The 24,136-nt window shown below is 40.9% G+C and overlaps 2 protein-coding genes across 2 annotated transcripts in view; both read left to right on the top strand.

Moving 5' to 3' along the window:
• LOC128861787 (titin-like) overlaps positions 1–24,136 on the top strand; it is a 68,420-nt gene that overhangs the window by 44,190 nt on the left and 94 nt on the right. The window contains exons 9-10 of the mRNA XM_054100166.1: positions 63–1,621; positions 1,670–24,133. Of these exons, the coding sequence (XP_053956141.1) occupies positions 63–1,621; positions 1,670–24,133 (24,023 nt within the window). The remainder of the gene's footprint in view (positions 1–62; positions 1,622–1,669; positions 24,134–24,136) is intronic.
• Positions 1–24,136, top strand: part of LOC128861733 (mucin-2) — a 64,866-nt gene that overhangs the window by 6,631 nt on the left and 34,099 nt on the right. The gene's annotated exons all lie outside the window — the stretch shown is intronic.

Genomic DNA, 24,136 nt, shown 5'->3' on the forward strand with positions numbered 1-24,136 from the left:
ATCTACAAACGTTTTACATTAAATAATCTATGAAATATACTTGCTTTAAATGACATAAATAGAGCACTTCAGCATTCAAAATGTTAAATCTAGTAGCTTTGCCAAGATTACTGAAGCTAGAAAGTCGCCCGAAACGAACGATGTACCTACGAGAGCAGCTAAAGAAGAAGTAGAACGCCTTAGCGACACTACCTCATTTTCAGAAATGAGTGGTGGTAGTCAAATTAAGACAACTATTACAACTGCTGTAACTAGAACAGAAATGGCGGAAAGGCACGATACTGCATTCGACAAACCGCCAAAAACAGCTAAGCATACACCAGCTGAATATGCAACTGAAGTGGCTAAAGATGATGATGAGTCGAATTTAAAACTGTTAGAGGGTCGAGGTGATGTTAAGCGAAAGATTATGCAATTAGAAAACACTAAACACAGCGCGGTGGCACCTGCTATTGACAAACACAAATCATTGACAGAGATGGGAGAAAAAGTTCCAGCCGTTAAAGCGGTTGTAAAAGATTTCGAAGACAAATTTCATGATTATGCATTGGAAGCACTACCATTCAAGGTGAAACCACGTGAATCTGTGCCTGCTCCCTCATCGGCTAAAGTGGATGAAAATGCTATGGAGAAGCAAATATTGACGGACTTTGATCTGGCGTTGGAAAAACTCGTATCACATGAGCCAACAGCGCAAGAATTAAAATTATCGCCAGTTGAGGCCATAGAGAATAGATTAACTGATGATAGTTTGCCTAAGGAAGAAATTTGTGAAAAAGTGTGCTTAAAGCGCAAAATGTTTGAAGTAGCTAGGGATGAAGGTGATAAAATGCACACAGAAACTATCAAACCAATCTCTGTTGAATCACATGTAAAAGATAAAGGTCATGTTGCTGAAATTGTGGTAGATTCTGATTTAGACAAAGTTGCTATTCCGCCAATGGAGTTGAAGAAAGAAAGTGATGGTGAATTTCCCGAAAAATTACCAAACGTTAAGAATGTTGTTAAAACATTTGAGGACCGAGTAGCACTTTCGTCTCTCGAAAGCTCACCGTTCCCTTTGCGTAAACGTTATGTAAGCGATGAGACAGAGGAAAAATTGCATAGTACTTTGCCACTAGACCAAGTGTCAGCAGTTTCTGCAGCATTTATTGACAAACAAAGTAGTCCGCAGATATCCGAAGATAGTTTTAGGCGAGCTACAAGCAATTTTGATCGAAGTATAGACAATTATAATCAACAAAAAATGTTAGCAAGTGCAAGCCAAGAAGATAAACTAAACCTCCAACAAGCAGAGAGGCTAAAAGACAATAAGGAGCCGCTAATTACTAAGATCTCACATGATTTTATTACGGCAAAGAGTCCAATAGAAATGAAAGATAATGCAAATATATGTGATAAAAAAGAATTTCCAAGTGAAGGAAATATTGTGATAGACAATTTAAGCTTCCCAATGACAAGCAGAGAAAAGATTGATTTAGCTGTAGAGCAGACAACTGAAAGAAGTTTGAATATTTTTAGGGAGTACGAAAATAAAATACACGAACATGAACACAAAGGGGAAATATGTAAAGCAGAAGAGATGCACCAAACAAAACACTTAGAAAATATTTTGCACACAGTAAGTTCCGAATCACATTCAAAAGCTTTCCCATTGTCTTTAACGAAGACAATTAGCGCCCAGAAAGAGACTGATATAGAAGCCGAAGAGTCAACTTGCATAGCAAGTGAACACACTAAGTCTATAAACATTCTTAAAGAAGAACTAGTTTCCAAAGGGGAAACCACTCTTGTTTCAATATGCAAACAAAACGGTCATTTAAAATCTGCTCATCCTGCTAATACAAATCGAGTCGACTTAGAAACTTTTAGCGTACCAATTGTGCCTTTACACAAACCTGCTCCAACTAATCGTACCAGCGAAGAACTAACAGGAGAAAACTTTCATACCCCAATCACTTCATTTAAAAAAGACTGCATAAAAACTTACCAACAAACTTCCGAGTACGTTGAAAAGACTACTAAAGAAACATATTTTTTTAACACATCTGAGGCGAAACTGACAGCTTCAGGACAAACAGAAGTGGCACGAACAACACACGAACAAAGCGCGGAAGTTACAACAGATATTATAACCGAACAACTTTTTTCAAAACCAGAAGAAAAACTGAAATGCCCACTTGACACAACTAAACATATTCCACAAACATACGCTCACCCTTGTAAAGAAGCAATCCACCAATCAATGATTCCTGACGTCCAACCAGTTGTGCCTCAAAAGTCATCAGTTACAAAACTACAAGAAACAGTTATTAAAGATATGCAACCAATTTCGGAACTAGAGGACAAAACAAAAACTCCGCTTGTCGTGACTAAACCTATTCAGCACACATTCTCCTCTTACGAATCTCACGCAGAATACGACAAATCAAAGGCCACTGACGTGAAACCAGTTTTGCCCCTGTTACCATCAGTTGCTAAGCCAGAAGAGAAAGTTATCAAAGATATGCAACCTATTTCAAAACCAGAGGACAAACCCAAATCTCCTCTTGCCGTGACTAGACCTATTCCAAGTACATTCTCTTCTGACGAATCTGACGAAGAGTTCGATAAACCGAAGGTCACTAACGTGAAACCAGTCTCGTCCCTGATTCCTTCAGTTGACAAGCCAGGAGAGAAAGTTATCAAAGATATGCATCCTATTTCAAAACCAGAGGACAAACCCAAATCTCCACTTGACGTAAGTAGACCTATTCCAAGTACATTCTCTTCTGACGGATCTGACGAAGAATTCGATAAACCGAAGGTCACTGACGTGAAACCAGTTTCGCCCCTGATTCCATCAGTTGCCAAGCCAGAAGAGAAAGTTATCAAAGATATGCAACCTCTTTCAAAACCAGAGGACAAATCCAAACCTCGACTTGACGTAACTAGACTTATTCCAAGTAAATTCTCTTCTGACGAATCTGACGAAGAATTCCATAAACCCAAGGACACTGCCGCGAAACCTGTTGTGCCCTTGATCCCATTAGTTGTCAAGCCAGAAGAAAAAGTTATCAAAGATATACAACCTATTTCAAAACCAGAGGTCCAACCCAAATCTCCACTTGACGTAATTAGACCTATTCCAAGTACATTCTCTTCTGACGAATCTGACGAAGAATTCGACAAACCGAAGCTCACTGACGTGAAACCAGTTTCGCCCCTGATTCCATCAATTGACAAGCCAGAAGAGAAAGTTATCAAAGATATACAACCTTTTTCAAAACCAGAGGTCCAACCCAAATCTGCACTTGACGTAAGTAGACCTATTCCAAGTACATTCTCTTCTGACGGATCTGACGAAGAATTCGATAAACCGAAGGTCACTGACGTGAAACCAGTTTCGCCCCTGATTCCATCAGTTGCCAAGCCAGAAGAGAAAGTTATCAAAGATATGCAACCACTTTCAAAACCAGAGGACAAATCCAAACCTCGACTTGACGTAACTAGACTTATTCCAAGTATATTCTCTTCTGACGAATCTGACGAAGAACTGGAAAACCCGAAGGTCACTGTCGCAAAGCCAGTTATGCCCTTGAAGCCATCAGTAGAAAAGTCAGAAGAGAAAGTTATCAAAGATATACAACCTTTTTCAAAACCAGAGAGCCAACCCAAATCTCCACTTCACGTAACTAGACCTATTCCAAGTACATTCTCTTCGTACAAATCTGACGAAGAATTCGATAAACCGAAGCTCACTGACGTGAAATTAGTTTCGCCCCTGATTCCATCAGTTGCCAAGAGGGAAGAAAAAGTTATCAAAGATATGCAACCTATTTCAAAACCAGAGGCTAAACCCAAATCTCCACTTGACGTAACTAGACCTATTCCAAGTACATTCTCTTCTGACGAATCTGACGAAGAATTCGACAAACCGAAGGTCACTGACGTCAAACCAGTTTCGCCCCTGATTCCATCAATTGACAAGCCAGAAGAGAAAGTTATCAAAGATATACAACCTCTTTCAAAACCAGAGGTCCAACCCAAATCTCCACTTGACGTAATTAGACCTATTCCAAGCACATTCTCTTCGTACGAATCTGACGAAGAATTCGACAAACCGAAGCTAACTGACGTGAAAATAGTTTCGCCCCTGATTCCATCAGTTGCCAAGCCGGAAGAGAAAGTTATCAAAGATATGCAACCTATTTCTAAACCAGAGGAAGAATTCGATAAACCGAAGGTCACTGACATCAAACCAGTTTCGCCCCTGATTCCATCAGTTGCCAAGCCAGAAGAGAAAGTTATCAAAGATATGCAACCTATTTCCAAACCAGAGGACAAACCTAAATCTCCACTTGACGTAACTAGGCCTATTCCAAGTACATTCTCTTCTGACGAATCTGACGAAGAATTTGATAAACCCAAGGACACTGACGTGAAACCAGTTTCGCCCCTGATTCCATCAGTTGCTAAGCCGGAAGAGAAAGTTATCAAAGATATGCAACCTATTTCAAAACCAGAGGACAAACCCAAATCTCCACTTCACGTAACTAGACCTATTCCAAATATATTCTCTTCTGACGAATCTGACGAAGAATTCGATAAACCCAAGGACACTGTCGCGAAACCTCTTATGCCCTTGATCCCATCAGTTGTCAAGCCTGAAGAAAAAGTTATCAAAGATATACAACCTATTTCAAAACCAGAGGAGAAACCTAAATCTCCACTTGACGTAACTAGACCTATTCCAAGTACATTCTCTTCTGACGAATCTGACGAAGAATTCGACAAACCGAAGCTAACTGACGTGAAAATAGTTTCGCCCCTGATTCCATCAGTTGCCAAGCCGGAAGAGAAAGTTATCAAAGATATGCAACCTATTTCTAAACCAGAGGAAGAATTCGATAAACCGAAGGTCACTGACAGCAAACCAGTTTCGCCCCTGATTCCATCAGTTGCTAAGCCAGAAGAGAAAGTTATCAAAGATATACAACCTATTTCAAAACCAGAGGACAAACCCAAATCTCCACTTGCCGTAACTAGACCTATTCCAAGTACATTCTCTTCTTACGAATCTGAGGAAGAATTCGATAAACCGAAGGTCACTGACGTGAAACCAGTTTCGCCCCTGATTCCATCAGTTGCAAGGCCAGAAGAGAAAGTTATCAAAGATATACAACCTATTTCAAAACCAGAGGACGAACCCAAATCTCCACTTGACGTAACTAGACACATTCCAAGTACATTCTCTTCCGACGAATCTGAGGAAGAATTCGATAAACCGAAGGTCACTGACGTGAAACCAGTTTCGCCCCTGATTCTATCAGTTGTTAAGCCAGAAGAAAAAGTTATCAAAGATATACAACCTATTTCAAAACCAGAGGACAAACCTAAATCTCCACTTGACGTAACTAGACCTATTCCAAGTACATTCTCTTCTGACGAGTCTGAGGAAGAATTCGATAAACCGAAGGTCACTGACGTGAAACCAGTTTCGCCCCTGATTCCATCAGTTGCCAAGCCAGAAGAGAAAGTTATCAAAGATATGCAACCTATTTCAAAACCAGAGGACAAACCCAAATCTCCACTTGACGTAACTAGACACATTCCAAGCACATTCTCTTCCGACGAATCTGAGGAAGAATTCGATAAACCGAAGGTCACTGACGTGAAACCAGTTTCGCCCCTGATTCTATCAGTTGTTAAGCCAGAAGAAAAAGTTATCAAAGGTATACAACCTATTTCAAAACCAGAGGACAAAACTAAATCTCCACTTGACGTAACTAGACCTATTCCAAGTACATTCTCTTCTGACGAATCTGACGAAGAATTCGATAAACCGAAGGTCACTGACGTGAAAGAAATTTCGCCCCTGATACCATCAGTTGCTAAGCCAGAAGAGAAAGTTATCAAAGATATGCAACCTATTTTAAAACCAGAGGACAAACCTAAATCTCCACTTGACGTAACTAGACCTATTCCAAGTACATTCTCTTCGGACGAATCTGACGAAGAATTCGATAAACCCAAGGACACTGCCGCGAAACCTGTTATGCCCTTGATCCCATCAGTTGTCAAGCCAGAAGAAAAAGTTATCAAAGATATACAACCTATTTCAAAACCAGAGGACAAACCTAAATCTCCACTTGACGTAACTAGACCTATTCCAAGTACATTCTCTTCTGACGAATCTGAGGAAGAATTCGATAAACCGAAAGTAACTGACGTGAAACCAGTTTCGCCCCTGATTCCATCAGTTGTCAAGCCAGAAGAAAAAGTTATCAAAGATATACAACCTATTTCAAAACCAGAGGACAAACCTAAGCCTACACTTGACGTTACTAGACCTATTCCAAGTACATTCTTTTCTGACGAATCTGACGAAGAATTCGATAAACCGAAGGTAACTGACGTGAAACCAGTTTCGCCCCTGATTCCATCAGTTGCCAAGCCAGAAGAAAAAGTTATCAAAGGTATACAACCTATTTCAAAACCAGAGGACAAACCTAAGCCTACACTTGACGTTACTAGACACATTCCAAGACCATTCTTTTCTGACGAATCTGACGAAGAATTCGATAAACCGAACGTAACTGACGTGAAACCAGTTTCGCCCCTGATTCCATCAGTTGCCAAGCCAGAAGAAAAAGTTATCAAAGGTATACAACCTATTTCAAAACCAGAGGACAAACCTAAGTCTCCACTTGACGTAACTAGACCTATTCCAAGTACATTCTCTTCTGACGAATCTGACGAAGAATTCGATAAACCCAATGACACTGCCGCGAAACCTCTTATGCCCTTGATCCCATCAGTTGTCAAGCCAGAAGAAGAAGTTATCAAAGATATACAACCTATTTCAAAACCAGAGGACAAACCTAAATCTCCACTTGACGTAACTAGACCTATTTCAAGTACATTCTCTTCTGACGAATCTGAGGAAGAATTCGATAAACCGAAAGTCACTGACGTGAAACCAGTTTCGCCCCTGATTCCATCAGTTGTCAAGCCAGAAGAAAAAGTTATCAAAGATATACAACCTATTTCAAAACCAGAGGACAAACCTAAGCCTACACTTGACGTTACTAGACCTATTCCAAGTACATTCTTTTCTGACGAATCTGACGAAGAATTCGATAAACCGAAGGTAACTGACGTGAAACCAGTTTCGCCCCTGATTCCATCAGTTGCCAAGCCAGAAGAAAAAGTTATCAAAGGTATACAACCTATTTCAAAACCAGAGGACAAACCTAAGCCTACACTTGACGTTACTAGACACATTCCAAGACCATTCTTTTCTGACGAATCTGACGAAGAATTCGATAAACCGAACGTAACTGACGTGAAACCAGTTTCGCCCCTGATTCCATCAGTTGCCAAGCCAGAAGAAAAAGTTATCAAAGGTATACAACCTATTTCAAAACCAGAGGACAAACCTAAGCCTACACTTGACGTTACTAGACACATTCCAAGACCATTCTCTTCTGACGAATCTGACGAAGAATTCGATAAACCCAATGACACTGCCGCGAAACCTCTTATGCCCTTGATCCCATCAGTTGTCAAGCCAGAAGAAGAAGTTATCAAAGATATACAACCTATTTCAAAACCAGAGGACAAACCTAAATCTCCACTTGACTTAACTAGACCTATTCCAAGTACATTCTCTTCTGACGAATCTGAGGAAGAATTCGATAAACCGATGGTCACTGACGTGAAACCAGTTTCGCCCCTGATTCCATCAGTTGCCAACGCAGAAGAGAAAGTTATCAAAGATGTGCAACCTATTTCTAAACCAGAGGACAAACCCAAATCTCCACTTGACGTAACTAGACCTATTCCAAGTACATTCTCTTCTGACGAATCTGACGAAGAATTCGATAAACCCAAAGACACTGTCGCGAAACCTGTTATGACCTTGGTCCCATCAGTTGTCAAGCCAGAAGAAAAAGTTATCAAAGATATACAACCTATTTCAAAACCAGAGGAGAAACCTAAATCTCCACTTGACGTAACTAGACCTATTCCAAGTACATTCTCTTCTGACGAATCTGACGAAGAATTCGATAAACCGAAGGTCACTGACGTGAAACCAGTTTCGCCCCTGACTTCATCAGTTGCCAAGCCAGAAGAGAAAGTTATCACAAATATACAACCCATTTCAAAACCAGAGGACAAACCTAAATCTCCACATGACGTAACTAGAACTATTCCAAGTACATTCTCTTCTGACGAATCTGACGAAGAATTCGATAAACCCAAGGACACTGCCGCGAAACCTGTTATGCCCTTGATCCCATCAGTTGTCAAGCCAGAAGAAAAAGTTATCAAAGATATACAACCTATTTCAAAACCAGAGGACAAAGCTAAATCTCCACTTGACGTAACTAGAATTATTCCAAGTACATTCTCTTCTGACGAATCTGACGAAGAATTCGATAAACCCAAGGACACTGTCGTGAAACCTGTTATGCCCTTCATCCCATCAGTTGTCAAGCCAGAAGAAAAAGTTATCAAAGATATACAACCTATTTCAAAACCAGAGGACAAACCCAAATCTCCACTTGACGTAACTAGACCTATTCCAAGTACATTCTCTTCTGACGAATCTGACGAAGAATTCGATAAACACAGGGGCAGTGCCGCGAAACCTGTTATGCCCTTGATCCCATCAGTTGTCAAGCCAGAAGAAAAAGTTATCAAAGATATACAACCTCTTTCAAAACCAAAGGACAAACCCAAATCTCCACTTGACGTAACTAGACCTATTCCAAGTACATTCTCTTCTGACGAATCTGACAAAGAATTCGATAAACCGAAGGTCACTGACGTGAAACCAGTTTCGCCCGTGATTCCATCAGTTGTTAGGCCAGAAGAAAAAGTTATCAAATATATACAACCTATTTCAAGACCAGAGGACAAACCCATATCTCCACTTGACGTAACTACAACTATTCCAAGTAAATTCTCTTCTGACGAATCTTACGAAGAATTCAATAAACACAAGGGCACTGCCGCGAAACCTGTTATGCCCTTGATCCCATCAGTTGTCAAGCCAGAAGAAACAGTTATCAAAGATATACAACCTATTTCAAAACCAGAGGGCAAACCTAAATCTCAACTTGACGTAACTAGACCTATTCCAAGTACATTCTCTTCGGACGAATCTGACGAAGAATTCGATAAACCCAAGGACACTGCCGCGAAACCTGTTATGCCCTTGATCCCATCAGTTGTCAAGCCAGAAGAAAAAGTTATCAAAGAGATGCAACCTATTTCAAAACCAGAGGAGAAACCTAAATCTCCACTTGACGTAACTAGACCTATTCGAAGTACATTCTCTTCTGACGAATCTGACGAAGAATTCGATAAACCGAAGGTCACTGACGTGAAACCAGTTTCGCCCCTGATTCCATCAGTTGCCAAGCCAGAAGAGAAAGTTATCAAAGATATGCAACCTATTTCAAAACCAGAGGACAAACCTAAATCTCCACTTGACGTAACTAGACCTATTCCAAGTACATTCTTTTCTGACGAATCTGAGGAAGAATTCGATAAACCGAAGGTCTCTGACGTCAAACCAGTTTCGCCCCTGATTCCATCAGTTGCCATGCCAGAAGGAAAAGTTATCAAAGATATACAACCTATTTCAAAACCAGAGGACAAACCTAAATCTCAACTTGACGTTACTAGACCTATTCCAAGTACATTCTCTTCTGACGAATCTGCCGAAGAATTCGATAAACCCAAGGACACTGCCGCGAAACCTGTTATGCCCTTGATCCCATCAGTTGTCAAGCCAGAAGAAAAAGTTATCAAAGATATGCAACCTATTTCAAAACCAGAGGACAAACCTAAATCTCCACTTGACGTAACTAGACCTATTCGAAGTACATTCTCTTCTGACGAATCTGACGAAGAATTCGATAAACCGAAGGTCACTGACGTGAAACCAGTTTCGCCCCTGATTCCATCAGTTGCCAAGCCAGAAGAGAAAGTTATCAAAGATATGCAACCTATTTCAAAACCAGAGGACAAACCTAAATCTCCACTTGACGTAACTAGACCTATTCCAAGTACATTCTTTTCTGACGAATCTGAGGAAGAATTCGATAAACCGAAGGTCTCTGACGTCAAACCAGTTTCGCCCCTGATTCCATCAGTTGCCATGCCAGAAGGAAAAGTTATCAAAGATATACAACCTATTTCAAAACCAGAGGACAAACCTAAATCTCAACTTGACGTTACTAGACCTATTCCAAGTACATTCTCTTCTGACGAATCTGCCGAAGAATTCGATAAACCCAAGGACACTGCCGCGAAACCTGTTATGCCCTTGATCCCATCAGTTGTCAAGCCAGAAGAAAAAGTTATCAAAGATATGCAACCTATTTCAAAACCAGAGGACAAACCTAAATCTCCACTTGACTTAACTAGACCTATTCCAAGTACATTCTCTTCTGACGAATCTGAGGAAGAATTCGATAAACCGATGGTCACTGACGTGAAACCAGTTTCGCCCCTGATTCCATCAGTTGCCAACCCAGAAGAGAAAGTTATCAAAGATGTGCAACCTATTTCAAAACCAGAGGACAAACCTAAATCTCCACTTGACGTAACTAGACCTATTCCAAGTACATTCTCTTCTGACGAATCTGACGAAGAATTCGATAAACCCAAGGACACTGTCGCGAAACCTGTTATGCCCTTGATCCCATCAGTTGTCAAGCCAGAAGAAAAAGTTATCAAAGATATACAACCTATTTCAAAACCAGAGGACAAACCTAAATCTCCACTTGACGTAACTAGACCTATTCCAAGTACATTCTCTTCTGACGAATCTGACGAAGAATTCGATAAACCCAAGGACACTGTCGCGAAACCTGTTATGCCCTTGATCCCATCAGTTGTCAAGCCAGAAGAAAAAGTTATCAAAGATATACAACCTATTTCAAAACCAGAGGAGAAACCTAAATCTCCACTTGACGTAACTAGACCTGTTCCAAGTACATTCTCTTCTGACGAATCTGACGAAGAATTCGATAAACCCAAGGACACTGTCGCGAAACCTGTTATGCCCTTGGTCCCATCAGTTGTCAAGCCAGAAGAAAAAGTTATCAAAGATATACAACCTATTTCAAAACCAGAGGACAAAGCTAAATCTCCACTTGGCGTAACTAGACCTATTCCAAGTACATTCTCTTCTGACGAATCTGACGAAGAATTCGATAAACCCAAGGAAACTGTCGTGAAACCTGTTATGCCCTTCATGCCATCAGTTGTCAAGCCAGAAGAAAAAGTTATCAAAGATATACAACCTATTTCAAAACCAGAAGACAAACCCAAATCTCCACTTGACGTAACTGGACCTATTCCAAGTACATTCTCTTCTGACGAATCTGACGAGGAATTCGATAAACACAAGGGCACTGCCGCGAAACCTGTTATGCCCTTGATCCCATCAGTTGTCAAGCCAGAAGAAAAAGTTATCAAAGATATACAACCTCTTTCAAAACCAGAGGACAAACCCAAATCTCCACTTGACGTAACTAGACTTATTCCAAGTACATTCTCTTCTGACGAATCTGACGAAGAATTCGATAAACCGAAGGTCACTGACGTGAAACCAGTTTCGCCCCTGATTCCATCAGTTGTTAAGCCAGAAGAAAAAGTTATCAAAGATATACAACCTATTTCAAAACCAGAGGACAAACCTAAATCTCCACTTGACGTAACTAGACCTATTCCAAGTACATTCTCTTCTGACGAATCTGACAAAGAATTCGATAAACCGAAGGTCACTGACGTGAAACCAGTTTCGCCCCTGATTCCATCAGTTGTTAGGCCAGAAGAAAAAGTTATCAAATATATACAACCTATTTCAAAACCAGAGGACAAACCCAAATCTCCACTTGACGTAACTACAACTATTCCAAGTAAATTCTCTTCTGACGAATCTGACGAAGAATTCAATAAACACAAGGGCACTGCCGCGAAACCTGTTATGCCCTTGATCCCATCAGTTGTCAAGCCAGAAGAAAAAGTTATCAAAGATATACAACCTATTTCAAAACCAGAGGACAAACCTAAATCTCCACTTGACGTAACTAGACCTATTCCAAGTACATTCTCTTCGGACGAATCTGACGAAGAATTCGATAAACCCAAGGACACTGCCGCGAAACCTGTTATGCCCTTGATCCCATCAGTTGTCAAGCCAGAAGAAAAAGTTATCAAAGATATACAACCTATTTCAAAACCAGAGGACAAACCTAAATCTCCACTTGACGTAACTAGACCTATTCCAAGTACATTCTCTTCTGACGAATCTGAGGAAGAATTCGATAAACCGAAGGTCACTGACGTGAAACCAGTTTCGCCCCTGACTTCATCAGTTGCCAAGCCAGAAGAAAAAGTTATCACAAATATACAACCCATTTCAAAACCAGAGGACAAACCCAAATCCCCACTTGACGTAACTACAACTATTCCAAGTAAATTCTCTTCGGACGAATCTGACGAAGAATGCGATAAACCCAAGGACACTGCCGCGAAACCTGTTATGCCCTTGATCCCATCAGTTGTCAAGCCAGAAGAGAAAGTTATCAAAGATATACAACCTATTTCAAAACCAGAGGACAAACCTAAATCTCCACTTGACGTAACTAGACATATTCCAAGTACATTCTCTTCTGACGAATCTGAGGAAGAATTCGATAAACCGAAGGTCACTGACGTCAAACCAGTTTCGCCCCTGATTCCATCAGTTGTCAAGCCAGAAGAGAAAGTTATCAAAGATATACAACCTATTTCAAAACCAGAGGACAAACCCAAATCTCCACTTGACGTAACTAGACCTATTCCAAGTACATTCTCTTCTGACGAATCTGACGAAGAATTCGATAAACCCAAGGACACTGCCGCGAAACCTGTTATGCCCTTGATCCCATCAGTTGTCAAGACAGAGGAAACAGTTATCAAAGATATACAACCTATTTCAAAACCAGAGGACAAACCTAAATCTCCACTTGACGTAACTAGACCTATTCGAAGTACATTCTTTTCTGACGAATCTGACGAAGAATTCGAAAAACCGAAGGTCACTGACGTGAAACCAGTTTCGCCCCTGATTCCATCAGTTGCCAAGCCAGAAGAGAAAGTTATCAAAGATATGCAACCTATTTCAAAACCAGAGGACAAACCTAAATTTCCACTTGACGTAACTACAACTATTCGAAGTACATTCTCTTCTGACGAATCTGACGAAGAATTCGATAAACCGAAGGTCACTGACGTGAAACCAGTTTCGCCCCTGATTCCATCAGTTGTCAAGCCAGAAGAAAAAGTTATCAAAGATATACAACCTATTTCAAAACCAGAGGACAAACCCAAATCTCCACTTGACGTAACTAGACCTATTCCAAGTACATTCTCTTCTGACGAAGAATTCGATAATCCGAAGGTCACTGACGTGAAACCAGTTTCGGCCCTGATTCCATCAGTTGCCAAGCCAGAAGAGAAAGTTATCAAAGATATGCAACCTATTTCAAAACCAGAGGACAAACCTAAATCTCCACTTGACGTAACTAGACCTATTCCAAGTACATTCTTTTCTGACGAATCTGACGAAGAATTCGAAAAACCCAAGGACACTGCCGTGAAACCTGTTATGCCCTTGATCCCATCAGTTGTCAAGCCAGAAGAAAAAGTTATCAAAGATATACAACCTATTTCAAAACCAGAGGACAAACCTAAATCTCCACTTGACGTAACTAGACCTATTCGAAGTACATTCTCTTCTGACGAATCTGACGAAGAATTCGATAAACCGAAGGTCACTGACGTGAAACCAGTTTCGCCCCTGATCCCATCAGTTGTCAAGCCAGAAGAAAAAGTTATCAAAGATATACAACCTATTTCAAAACCAGAGGACAAACCTAAATCTCCACTTGACGTAACTAGACCTATTCCAAGTACATTCTCTTCGGACGAATCTGACGAAGAATTCGATAAACCCAAGGACACTGCCGCGAAACCTGTTATGCCCTTGATCCCATCAGTTGTCAAGCCAGAAGAAAAAGTTATCAAAGATATACAACCTATTTCAAAACTAGAGGACAAACCTAAATCTCCACTTGACGTAACTAGACCTATTCCAAGTACATTCTTTTCTGACGAATCTGACGAAGAATTCGAAAAACCGAAGGTCACTGACGTGAAACCAGTTTCGCCCCTGATTCCATCGGTTGCCAAGCCAGAAGAAAAAGTTATCAAAGATATACAACCTATTTCAAAACCAGAGGACAAACCTAAATCTCCACTTGAAGTAACTAGACCTATTCCAAGTACATTCTCTTCTGACGAATCTGAGGAAGAATTCGATAAACCGAAGGTCACTGACGTCAAACCAGTTTCGCCCCTGATTCCATCAGTTGCCAAGCCAGAAGAGAAAGTTATCAAAGATATACAACCTATTTCAAAACCAGAGGACAAAGCTAAATCTCCACTTGACGTAACTAGACCTATTCCAAGTACATTCTCTTCTGACGAAGAATTCGATAAACCCAAGGACACTGCCGCGAAACCTGTTATGCCCTTGATCCCATCAGTTGTCAAGCCAGAAGAAAAAGTTATCAAAGATATACAACCTATTTCAAAACCAGAGGACAAACCTAAATCTCCACTTGACGTAACTAGACCTATTCCAAGTACATTCTCTTCTGACGAATCTGACGAAGAATTCGATAAACCGAAGGTCACTGACGTGAAACCAGTTTCGCCCCTGATTCCATCGGTTGCCAAGCCAGAAGAAAAAGTTAGCAAAGATATACAACCTATTTCAAAACCAGAGGACAAACCTAAATCTCAACTTGACGTTACTAGACCTATTCCAAGTACATTCTCTTCTGACGAATCTGACGAAGAATTCGATAAACCCAAGGACACTGCCGCGAAACCTGTTATGCCCTTGATCCCATCAGTTGTCAAGCCAGAAGAAAAAGTTATCAAAGATATACAACTTATTTCAAAACCAGAGGACAAACCTAAATCTCCACTTGACGTAACTAGACCTATTCGAAGTACATTCTCTTCTGACGAATCTGACGAAGAATTTGATAAACCCAAGGACACTGCCGTGAAACCTGTTATGCCCTTGATCCCATCAGTTGTCAAGCCAGAAGAAAAAGTTATCAAAGATATACAACCTATTTCAAAACCAGAGGACAAACCTAAATCTCCACTTGACGTAACTAGACCTATTCGAAGTACATTCTCTTCTGACGAATCTGACGAAGAATTCGATAAACCGAAGGTCACTGACGTGAAACCAGTTTCGCCCCTGATTCCATCAGTTGTCAAGCCAGAAGAAAAAGTTATCAAAGATATACAACCTATTTCAAAACCAGAGGACAAACCCAAATCTCCACTTGACGTAACTAGACCTATTCCAAGTACATTCTCTTCTGACGAAGAATTCGATAATCCGAAGGTCACTGACGTGAAACCAGTTTCGGCCCTGATTCCATCAGTTGCCAAGCCAGAAGAGAAAGTTATCAAAGATATGCAACCTATTTCAAAACCAGAGGACAAACCTAAATCTCCACTTGACGTAACTAGACCTATTCCAAGTACATTCTCTTCTGACGAATCTGACGAAGAATTCGATAAACCCAAGGACACTGCCGCGAAACCTGTTATGCCCCTGATCCCATCAGTTGTCAAGCCAGAAGAAAAAGTTATCAAAGACATACAACCTATTTCAAAACCAGAGGACAAACCTAAATCTCCACTTGACGTAACTAGACCTATTCCAAGTACATTCTCTTCTGACGAGTTTGAGGAAGAATTCGAGAAACCGAAGGTCACTGACGTGAAACCAGTTTCACCCCTGATTCCATCAGTTGCCAAGCCAGAAGAGAAAGTTATCAAAGATATGCAACCTATTTCAAAACCAGAGGACAAACCTAAATCTCCACTTGACGTAACTAGACCTATTCCAAGTACATTCTCTTCTGACGAATCTGACGAAGAATTCGATAATCCGAAGGTCACTGACGTGAAACCAGTTTCGGCCCTGATTCCATCAGTTGCCAAGCCAGAAGAGAAAGTTATCAAAGATATGCAACCTATTTCAAAACCAGAGGACAAACCCAAATCTCCACTTGACGTAACTAGACCTATTCCAAGTACATTCTCTTCTGACGAATCTGACGAAGAATTCGATAAACCCAAGGACACTGCCGCGAAACCTGTTATGCCCTTGATCCCACCAGTTGTCAAGCCAGAAGAAAAAGATATCAAAGATATACAACCTATTTCAAAACCAGAGGACAAACCTAAATCTCCACTTGACATAACTAGACCTATTCCAAGTACATTCTCTTCTGACGAATCTGAGAAAGAATTCGATAAACCGAAGGTCACTGACGTGAAACCAGTTTCGCCCCTGATTCCATCAGTTGCCAAGCCAGAAGAGAAAGTTATCAAAGATATACAACCTATTTCAAAACCAGAGGACAAACCTAAATCTCCACTTGATGTAACTAGACCTATTCCAAGTACATTCTCTTCTGACGAATCTGCGGAAGAATTCGATAAACCCAAATACACTGCCGCGAAACCTGTTATGCCCTTGATCCCATTAGTTCTCAAGCCAGAAGAAAAAGTTATCAAAGATATGCAACCTATTTCAAAACCAGAGGACAAAGCTAAATCTCCACTTGACGTAACTAGACCTATTCCAAGTACATTCTCTTCTGACGAATCTGCCGAAGAATTCGATAAACCCAAGGACACTGCCGCGAAACCTGTTATGCCCTTGATCCCATCAGTTGTCAAGCCAGAAGAAAAAGTTATCAAAGATATACAACCTATTTCAAAACCAGAGGACAAACCTAAATCTCCACTTGACGTAACTAGACCCATTCCAAGTGCATTCTCTTCTGACGAATCTGCGGAAGAATTCGATAAACCGAAAGTCACTGACGTGAAACCAGTTTCGCCCCTGATTCCATCAGTTGCCAAGCCAGAAGAGAAAGTTATCAAAGATATGCAACCTATTTCAAAACCAGAGGACAAACCCAAATCTCCACTTGACGTAACTAGACCTTTTCCAAGTACATTCTCTTCTGACGAATCTGAGGAAGAATTCGATAAACCGAAGGTCACTGACGTGAAACCAGTTTCTGCCCTGATTCCATCAGTTGCCAAGCCAGAAGAGAAAGTTATCAAAGATATGCAACCTATTTCAAAACCAGAGGACAAACCTAAATCTCAACTTGACGTTACTAGCCCTATTCCAAGTACATTCTCTTCTGACGAATCTGACGGAGAATTCGATAAACCGAAGGTCACTGACGTGAAACCAGTTTCGGACCTGATTCCATCATTTGCCAAGCCAGAAGAGAAAGTTATCAAAGATATGCAACCTATTTCAAAACCAGAGGACAAACCCAAATCTCCACTTGACGTAACTAGACTTATTCCAAGTACATTCTCTTCTGACGAATCTGACGAAGAATTCGATAAACCCAAGGACACTGCCGCGAAATCTGTTATGCCCTGGATCCCATCAGTTGTCAAGCCAGAAGAAAAAGTTATCAAAGATATACAACCTATTTCAAAACCAGAGGACAAACCTAATTCTCCACTTGACGTAACTAGACCTATTTCAAGTACATTCTCTTCTGACGAATCTGAGGAAGAATTCCATAAACCGAAAGTCACTGACGTGAAACCAGTTTCGCCCCTGATTCCATCAGTTGCCAAGCCAGAAGAGAAAGTTATCAAAGATATGCAACCTATTTCAAAACCAGAGGACAAACCTAAATCTCCACTTGACGTAACTAGACCTATTCCAAGTACATTCTCCTCTGACGAATCTGACGAAGAATTCGATAAACCCAAGGACACTGCCGCGAAACCTGTTATGCCCTTGATCCCATCAGTTGTCAAGCCAGAAGAAAAAGTTATCAAAGATATACAACCTATTTCAAAACCAGAGGACAAACCTAAATCTCCACTTGAAGTAACTAGACCTATTCCAAGTACATTCTCTTCTGACGAATCTGAGGAAGAATTCGATAAACCGAAGGTCACTGACGTGAAACCAGTTTCGCCCCTGATTCCATCAGTTGCCAAGCCAGAAGAGAAAGTTATCAAAGATATACAACCTATTTCAAAACCAGAGGACAAACCTAAATCTCCACTTGACGTAACTAGACCTATTCCAAGTACATTCTCTTCTGACGAAGAATTCGATAAACCCAAGGACACTGCCGCGAAACCTGTTATGCCCTTGATCCCATCAGTTGTCAAGCCAGAAGAAAAAGTTATCAAAGATGTACAACCTATTTCAAAACCAGAGGACAAACCTAAATTTCCACTTGACGTAACTAGACCTATTCCAAGTACATTCTCTTCTGACGAATCTGACGAAGAATTCGATAAACCGAAGGTCACTGACGTGAAACCAGTTTCGGACCTGATTCCATCATTTGCCAAGCCAGAAGAGAAAGTTATCAAAGATATGCAACCTATTTCAAAACCAGAGGACAAACCCAAATCTCCACTTGACGTAACTAGACCTATTCCAAGTACATTCTCTTCTGACGAATCTGACGAAGAATTCGATAAACCCAAGGACACTGCCGCGAAATCTGTTATGCCCTGGATCCCATCAGTTGTCAAGCCAGAAGAAAAAGTTATCAAAGATATACAACCTATTTCAAAACCAGAGGACAAACCTAATTCTCCACTTGACGTAACTAGACCTATTTCAAGTACATTCTCTTCTGACGAATCTGAGGAAGAATTCGATAAACCGAAAGTCACTGACGTGAAACCAGTTTCGCCCCTGATTCCATCAGTTGCCAAGCCAGAAGAGAAAGTTATCAAAGATATGCAACCTATTTCAAAACCAGAGGACAAACCTAAATCTCCACTTGACGTAACTAGACCTATTCCAAGTACATTCTCCTCTGACGAATCTGACGAAGAATTCGATAAACCCAAGGACACTGCCGCGAAACCTGTTATGCCCTTGATCCCATCAGTTGTCAAGCCAGAAGAAAAAGTTATCAAAGATATACAACCTATTTCAAAACCAGAGGAGAAACCTAAATCTCCACTTGACGTAACTAGACCTATTCCAAGTACATTCTCCTCTGACGAATCTGACGAAGAATTCGATAAACCCAAGGACACTGCCGTGAAACCTGTTATGCCCTTGATCCCATCAGTTGTCAAGCCAGAAGAAAAAGTTATCAAAAATATACAACCTATTTCAAAACCAGAGGACAAACCTAAATTTCCACTTGACGTAACTAGACCTATTCCAAGTGCATTCTCTTCTGACGAAGAATTCGATAAACCGATGGTCACTGACGCGAAACCTGTTATGCCCTTGATCCCATCAGTTGTCAAGCCAGAAGAAAAAGTTATCAAAGATATACAACCTATTTCAAAACCAGAGGACAAACCTAAATCTCCACTTGACGTAACTAGACCTATTCCAAGTACATTCTCTTCTGACGAATCTGAGGAAGAATTCGATAAACCGAAGGTCACTGACGTGAAACCAGTTTCGCCCCTGATTCCATCAGTTGTCAAGCCAGAAGAAAAAGTTATCAAAGATATGCAACCTATTTCAAAACCAGAGGACAAACCCAAATCTCCACTTGACGTAACTAGACCTATTCCAAGTACATTCTCTTCTGACGAATCTGAGGAAGAATTCGATAAACCGAAGGTCACTGACGTGAAACCAGTTTCGCCCCTGATTCCATCAGTTGTCAAGCCAGAAGAAAAAGTTATCAAAGATATACAACCTATTTCAAAACCAGAGGACAAACCCAAATCTCCACTTGACGTAACTAGACCTATTCCAAGTACATTCTCTTCTGACGAATCTGACGAAGAATTCGATAATCCGAAGGTCACTGACGTGAAACCAGTTTCGCCCCTGATTCCATCAGTTGCCAAGCACGAAGAGAAAGTTATCAAAGATATGCACCCTATTTCAAAACCAGAGGACAAACCTAAATCTCCACTTGACGTAACTAGACCTATTCCAAGTACATTCTCTTCTGACGAATCTGACGAAGAATTTGATAAACCCAAGGACACTGACGTGAAACCAGTTTGGCCCCTGATTCCATCAGTTGCTAAGCCAGAAGAGAAAGTTATCAAAGATATGCAACCTACTTCAAAACCAGAGGACAAACCCAAATCTCCACATGACGTAACTAGACCTATTCCAAGTACATTCTCTTCTGACGAATCTGAGGAAGAATTCGATAAACCGAAGGTCACTGACGTGAAAATAGTTTCTTCCCTGATTCCATCAGTTGCCAAGCCAGAAGAGAAAGTTATCAAAGATATGCAACCTATTTCAAAACCAGAGGACAAACCTAAGCCTACACTTGACGTTACTAGACCTATTCCAAGTACATTCTCTTCTGACGAATCTGACGAAGAATTCGATAAACCGAAGGTCACTGACGTGAAACCAGTTTCGGACCTGAGTCCATCAGTTGCCAAGCCAGAAGAGAAAGCTGTCAAAGATATGCAACCTATTTCAAAACCAGAGGACAAACCCAAATCTCCACTTGACGTAACTAGACCTATTCCAAGTACATTCTCTTCTGACGAATCTGACGAAGAATTCGATAAACCCAAGGACACTGCCGCGAAATCTGTTATGCCCTGGATCCCATCAGTTGTGAAGCCAGAAGAAAAAGTTATCAAAGATATACAACCTATTTCAAAACCAGAGGACAAACCTAATTCTCCACTTGACGTAACTAGACCTATTTCAAGTACATTCTCCTCTGACGAATCTGACGAAGAATTCGATAAACAGAAAGTCACTGACGTGAAACCAGTTTCGCCCCTGATTCCATCAGTTGCCAAGCCAGAAGAGAAAGTTATCAAAGATATACAACCTATTTCAAAACCAGAGGACAAACCTAAATCTCCACTTGACGTAACTAGACCTATTCCAAGTACATTCTCTTCTGACGAATCTGAGGAAGAATTCGATAAACCGAAGGTCACTGACGTGAAACCAGTTTCGGCCCTGATTCCATCAGTTGCCAAGCCAGAAGAGAAAGTTATCAAAGATATGCAACCTATTTCAAAACCAGAGGACAAACCTAAATCTCCACTTGACGTAACTAGACCTATTCGAAGTACATTCTCTTCTGACGAATCTGACGAAGAATTCGATAAACCCAAGGACACTGCCGCGAAACCTGTTATGCCCTTGATCCCATCAGTTGTCAAGCCTGAAGAAAACGTTATCAAAGATATACAACCTATTTCAAAACCAGAAGACAAACCCAAATCTCCACTTGACGTAACTAGACCTATTCCAAGTACATTCTCTTCTGACGAATCTGACGAAGAATTCGATAAACCGAAGGTCACTGACGTGAAACCAGTTTCGCCCCTGATTCCATCAGTTGCCAAGCCAGAAGAAAAAGTTATCAAAGATATACAACCTATTTCAAAACCAGAGGACAAACCTAAATCTTCACTTGACGTAACTAGACCTATTCCAAGTACATTCTCTTCTGACGAATCTGACGAAGAATTCGATAAACCCAAGGACACTGCCGCGAAACCTGTTATGCCCTTGATCCCATCAGTTGTCAAGGCAGAAGAAGAAGTTATCAAAGATATACAACCTATTTCAAAACCAGAGGACAAACCTAAATCTCCACTTGACGTAACTAGACCTATTCCAAGTACATTCTCTTCTGACGAATCTGAGGAAGAATTCGATAAACCGAAGGTCACTGACGTGAAACCAGTTTCGCCCCTGATTCCATCAGTTGTCAAGCCAGAAGGAAAAGTTATCAAAGATATACAACCTATTTCAAAACCAGAGGACAAACCCAAATCTCCACTTGACGTAGCTAGACCTATTCCAAGTACATTCTCTTCTGACGAATCTGAGGAAGAGTTCGAGAAACCCAAGGACACTGCCGCGAAACCTGTTATGCCCTTGATCCCATCAGTTGTCAAGCCTGAAGAAAACGTTATCAAAGATATACAACCTATTTCAAAACCAGAAGACAAACCCAAATCTCCACTTGACGTAACTAGACCTATTCCAAGTACATTCTCTTCTGACGAATCTGAGGAAGAATTCGATAAACCGAAGGTCACTGACGTCAAACCAGTTTCGCCCCTGATTCCATCAGTTGCCAAGCCAGAAGAGAAAGTTTTCAAAGATATACAACCTATTTCAAAACCAGAGGACAAACCTAAATCTCCACTTGACGTAACTAGACCTATTCCAAGTACAGTCTCTTCTGACGAATCTGACGAAGAATTCGATAAACCCAAGGACACTGCCGCGAAACCTGTTATGCCCTTGATCCCATCAGTTGTCAAGCCTGAAGAAAACGTTATCAAAGATATACAACCTATTTCAAAACCAGAAGACAAACCCAAATCTCCACTTGACGTAACTAGACCTATTCCAAGTACATTCTCTTCTGACGAATCTGAGGAAGAATTCGATAAACCGAAGGTCACTGACGTGAAACCAGTTTCGCCCCTGATTCCATCAGTTGCCAAGCCAGAAGAAAAAGTTATCAAAGATATACAACCTATTTCAAAACCAGAGGACAAACCCAAATCTCCACTTGACGTAACTAGACCTGTTCCAAGTACATTCTCTTCTGACGAATCTGACGAAGAATTCGATAAACCCAAGGACACTGCCGCGAAATCTGTTATGCCCTGGATCCCATCAGTTGTGAAGCCAGAAGAAAAAGTTATCAAAGATATACAACCTATTTCAAAACCAGAGGACAAACCTAATTCTCCACTTGACGTAACTAGACCTATTTCAAGTACATTCTCCTCTGACGAATCTGACGAAGAATTCGATAAACCGAAAGTCACTGACGTGAAACCAGTTTCGCCCCTGATTCCATCAGTTGCCAAGCCAGAAGAGAAAGTTATCAAAGATATACAACCTATTTCAAAACCAGAGGACAAACCTAAATCTCCACTTGACGTAACTAGACCTATTCCAAGTACATTCTCTTCTGACGAATCTGAGGAAGAATTCGATAAACCGAAGGTCACTGACGTGAAACCAGTTTCGGCCCTGATTCCATCAGTTGCCAAGCCAGAAGAGAAAGTTATCAAAGATATGCAACCTATTTCAAAACCAGAGGACAAACCTAAATCTCCACTTGACGAAACTAGACCTATTCGAAGTACATTCTCTTCTGACGAATCTGACGAAGAATTCGATAAACCCAAGGACACTGCCGCGAAACCTGTTATGCCCTTGATCCCATCAGTTGTCAAGCCTGAAGAAAACGTTATCAAAGATATACAACCTATTTCAAAACCAGAAGACAAACCCAAATCTCCACTTGACGTAACTAGACCTATTCCAAGTACATTCTCTTCTGACGAATCTGAGGAAGAATTCGATAAACCGAAGGTCACTGACGTGAAACCAGTTTCGCCCCTGATTCCATCAGTTGCCAAGCCAGAAGAGATAGTTATCAAAGATATGCAACCTATTTCAAAACCAGAGGACAAACCCAAATCTTCACTTGACGTAACTAGACCTATTCTAAGTACATTCTCGTCTGACGAATCTGACGAAGAATTCCATAAACCCAAGGACACTGCCGCGAAACCTGTTGTGCCCTTGATCCCATCAGTTGTCAAGCCAGAAGAAAAAGTTATCAAAGATATACAACCTATTTCAAAACCAGAGGACAAACCTAAATCTCCACTTGACGTAACTAGACCTATTCCAAGTGCATTCTCTTCTGACGAATCTGACGAAGAATTCGATAAACCGAAGGTCACTGACGTGAAACCAGTTTCGCCCCTGATTCCATCAGTTGCCAAGCCAGAAGAGAGAGTTATCAAAAATATGCAACCTATTTCAAAACCAGAGGACAAACCCAAATCTCCACTTGACGTAACTACACTTATTCCAAGTACATTCTCTTCTGACGAATCTGACGAAGAATTCCATAAACCCAAGGACACTGCCGCGAAACCTGTTGTGCCCTTGCTCCCATCAGTTGTCAAGCCAGAGGAAAAAGTTATCAAAGATATACAACCTATTTCAAAACCAGAGGACAAACCTAAATCTCCACTTGATGTA

This window comes from Anastrepha ludens, chromosome 4 (genome assembly GCF_028408465.1).
Source record: "Anastrepha ludens isolate Willacy chromosome 4, idAnaLude1.1, whole genome shotgun sequence".
Lineage (NCBI taxonomy): Eukaryota > Metazoa > Arthropoda > Insecta > Diptera > Tephritidae > Anastrepha > Anastrepha ludens.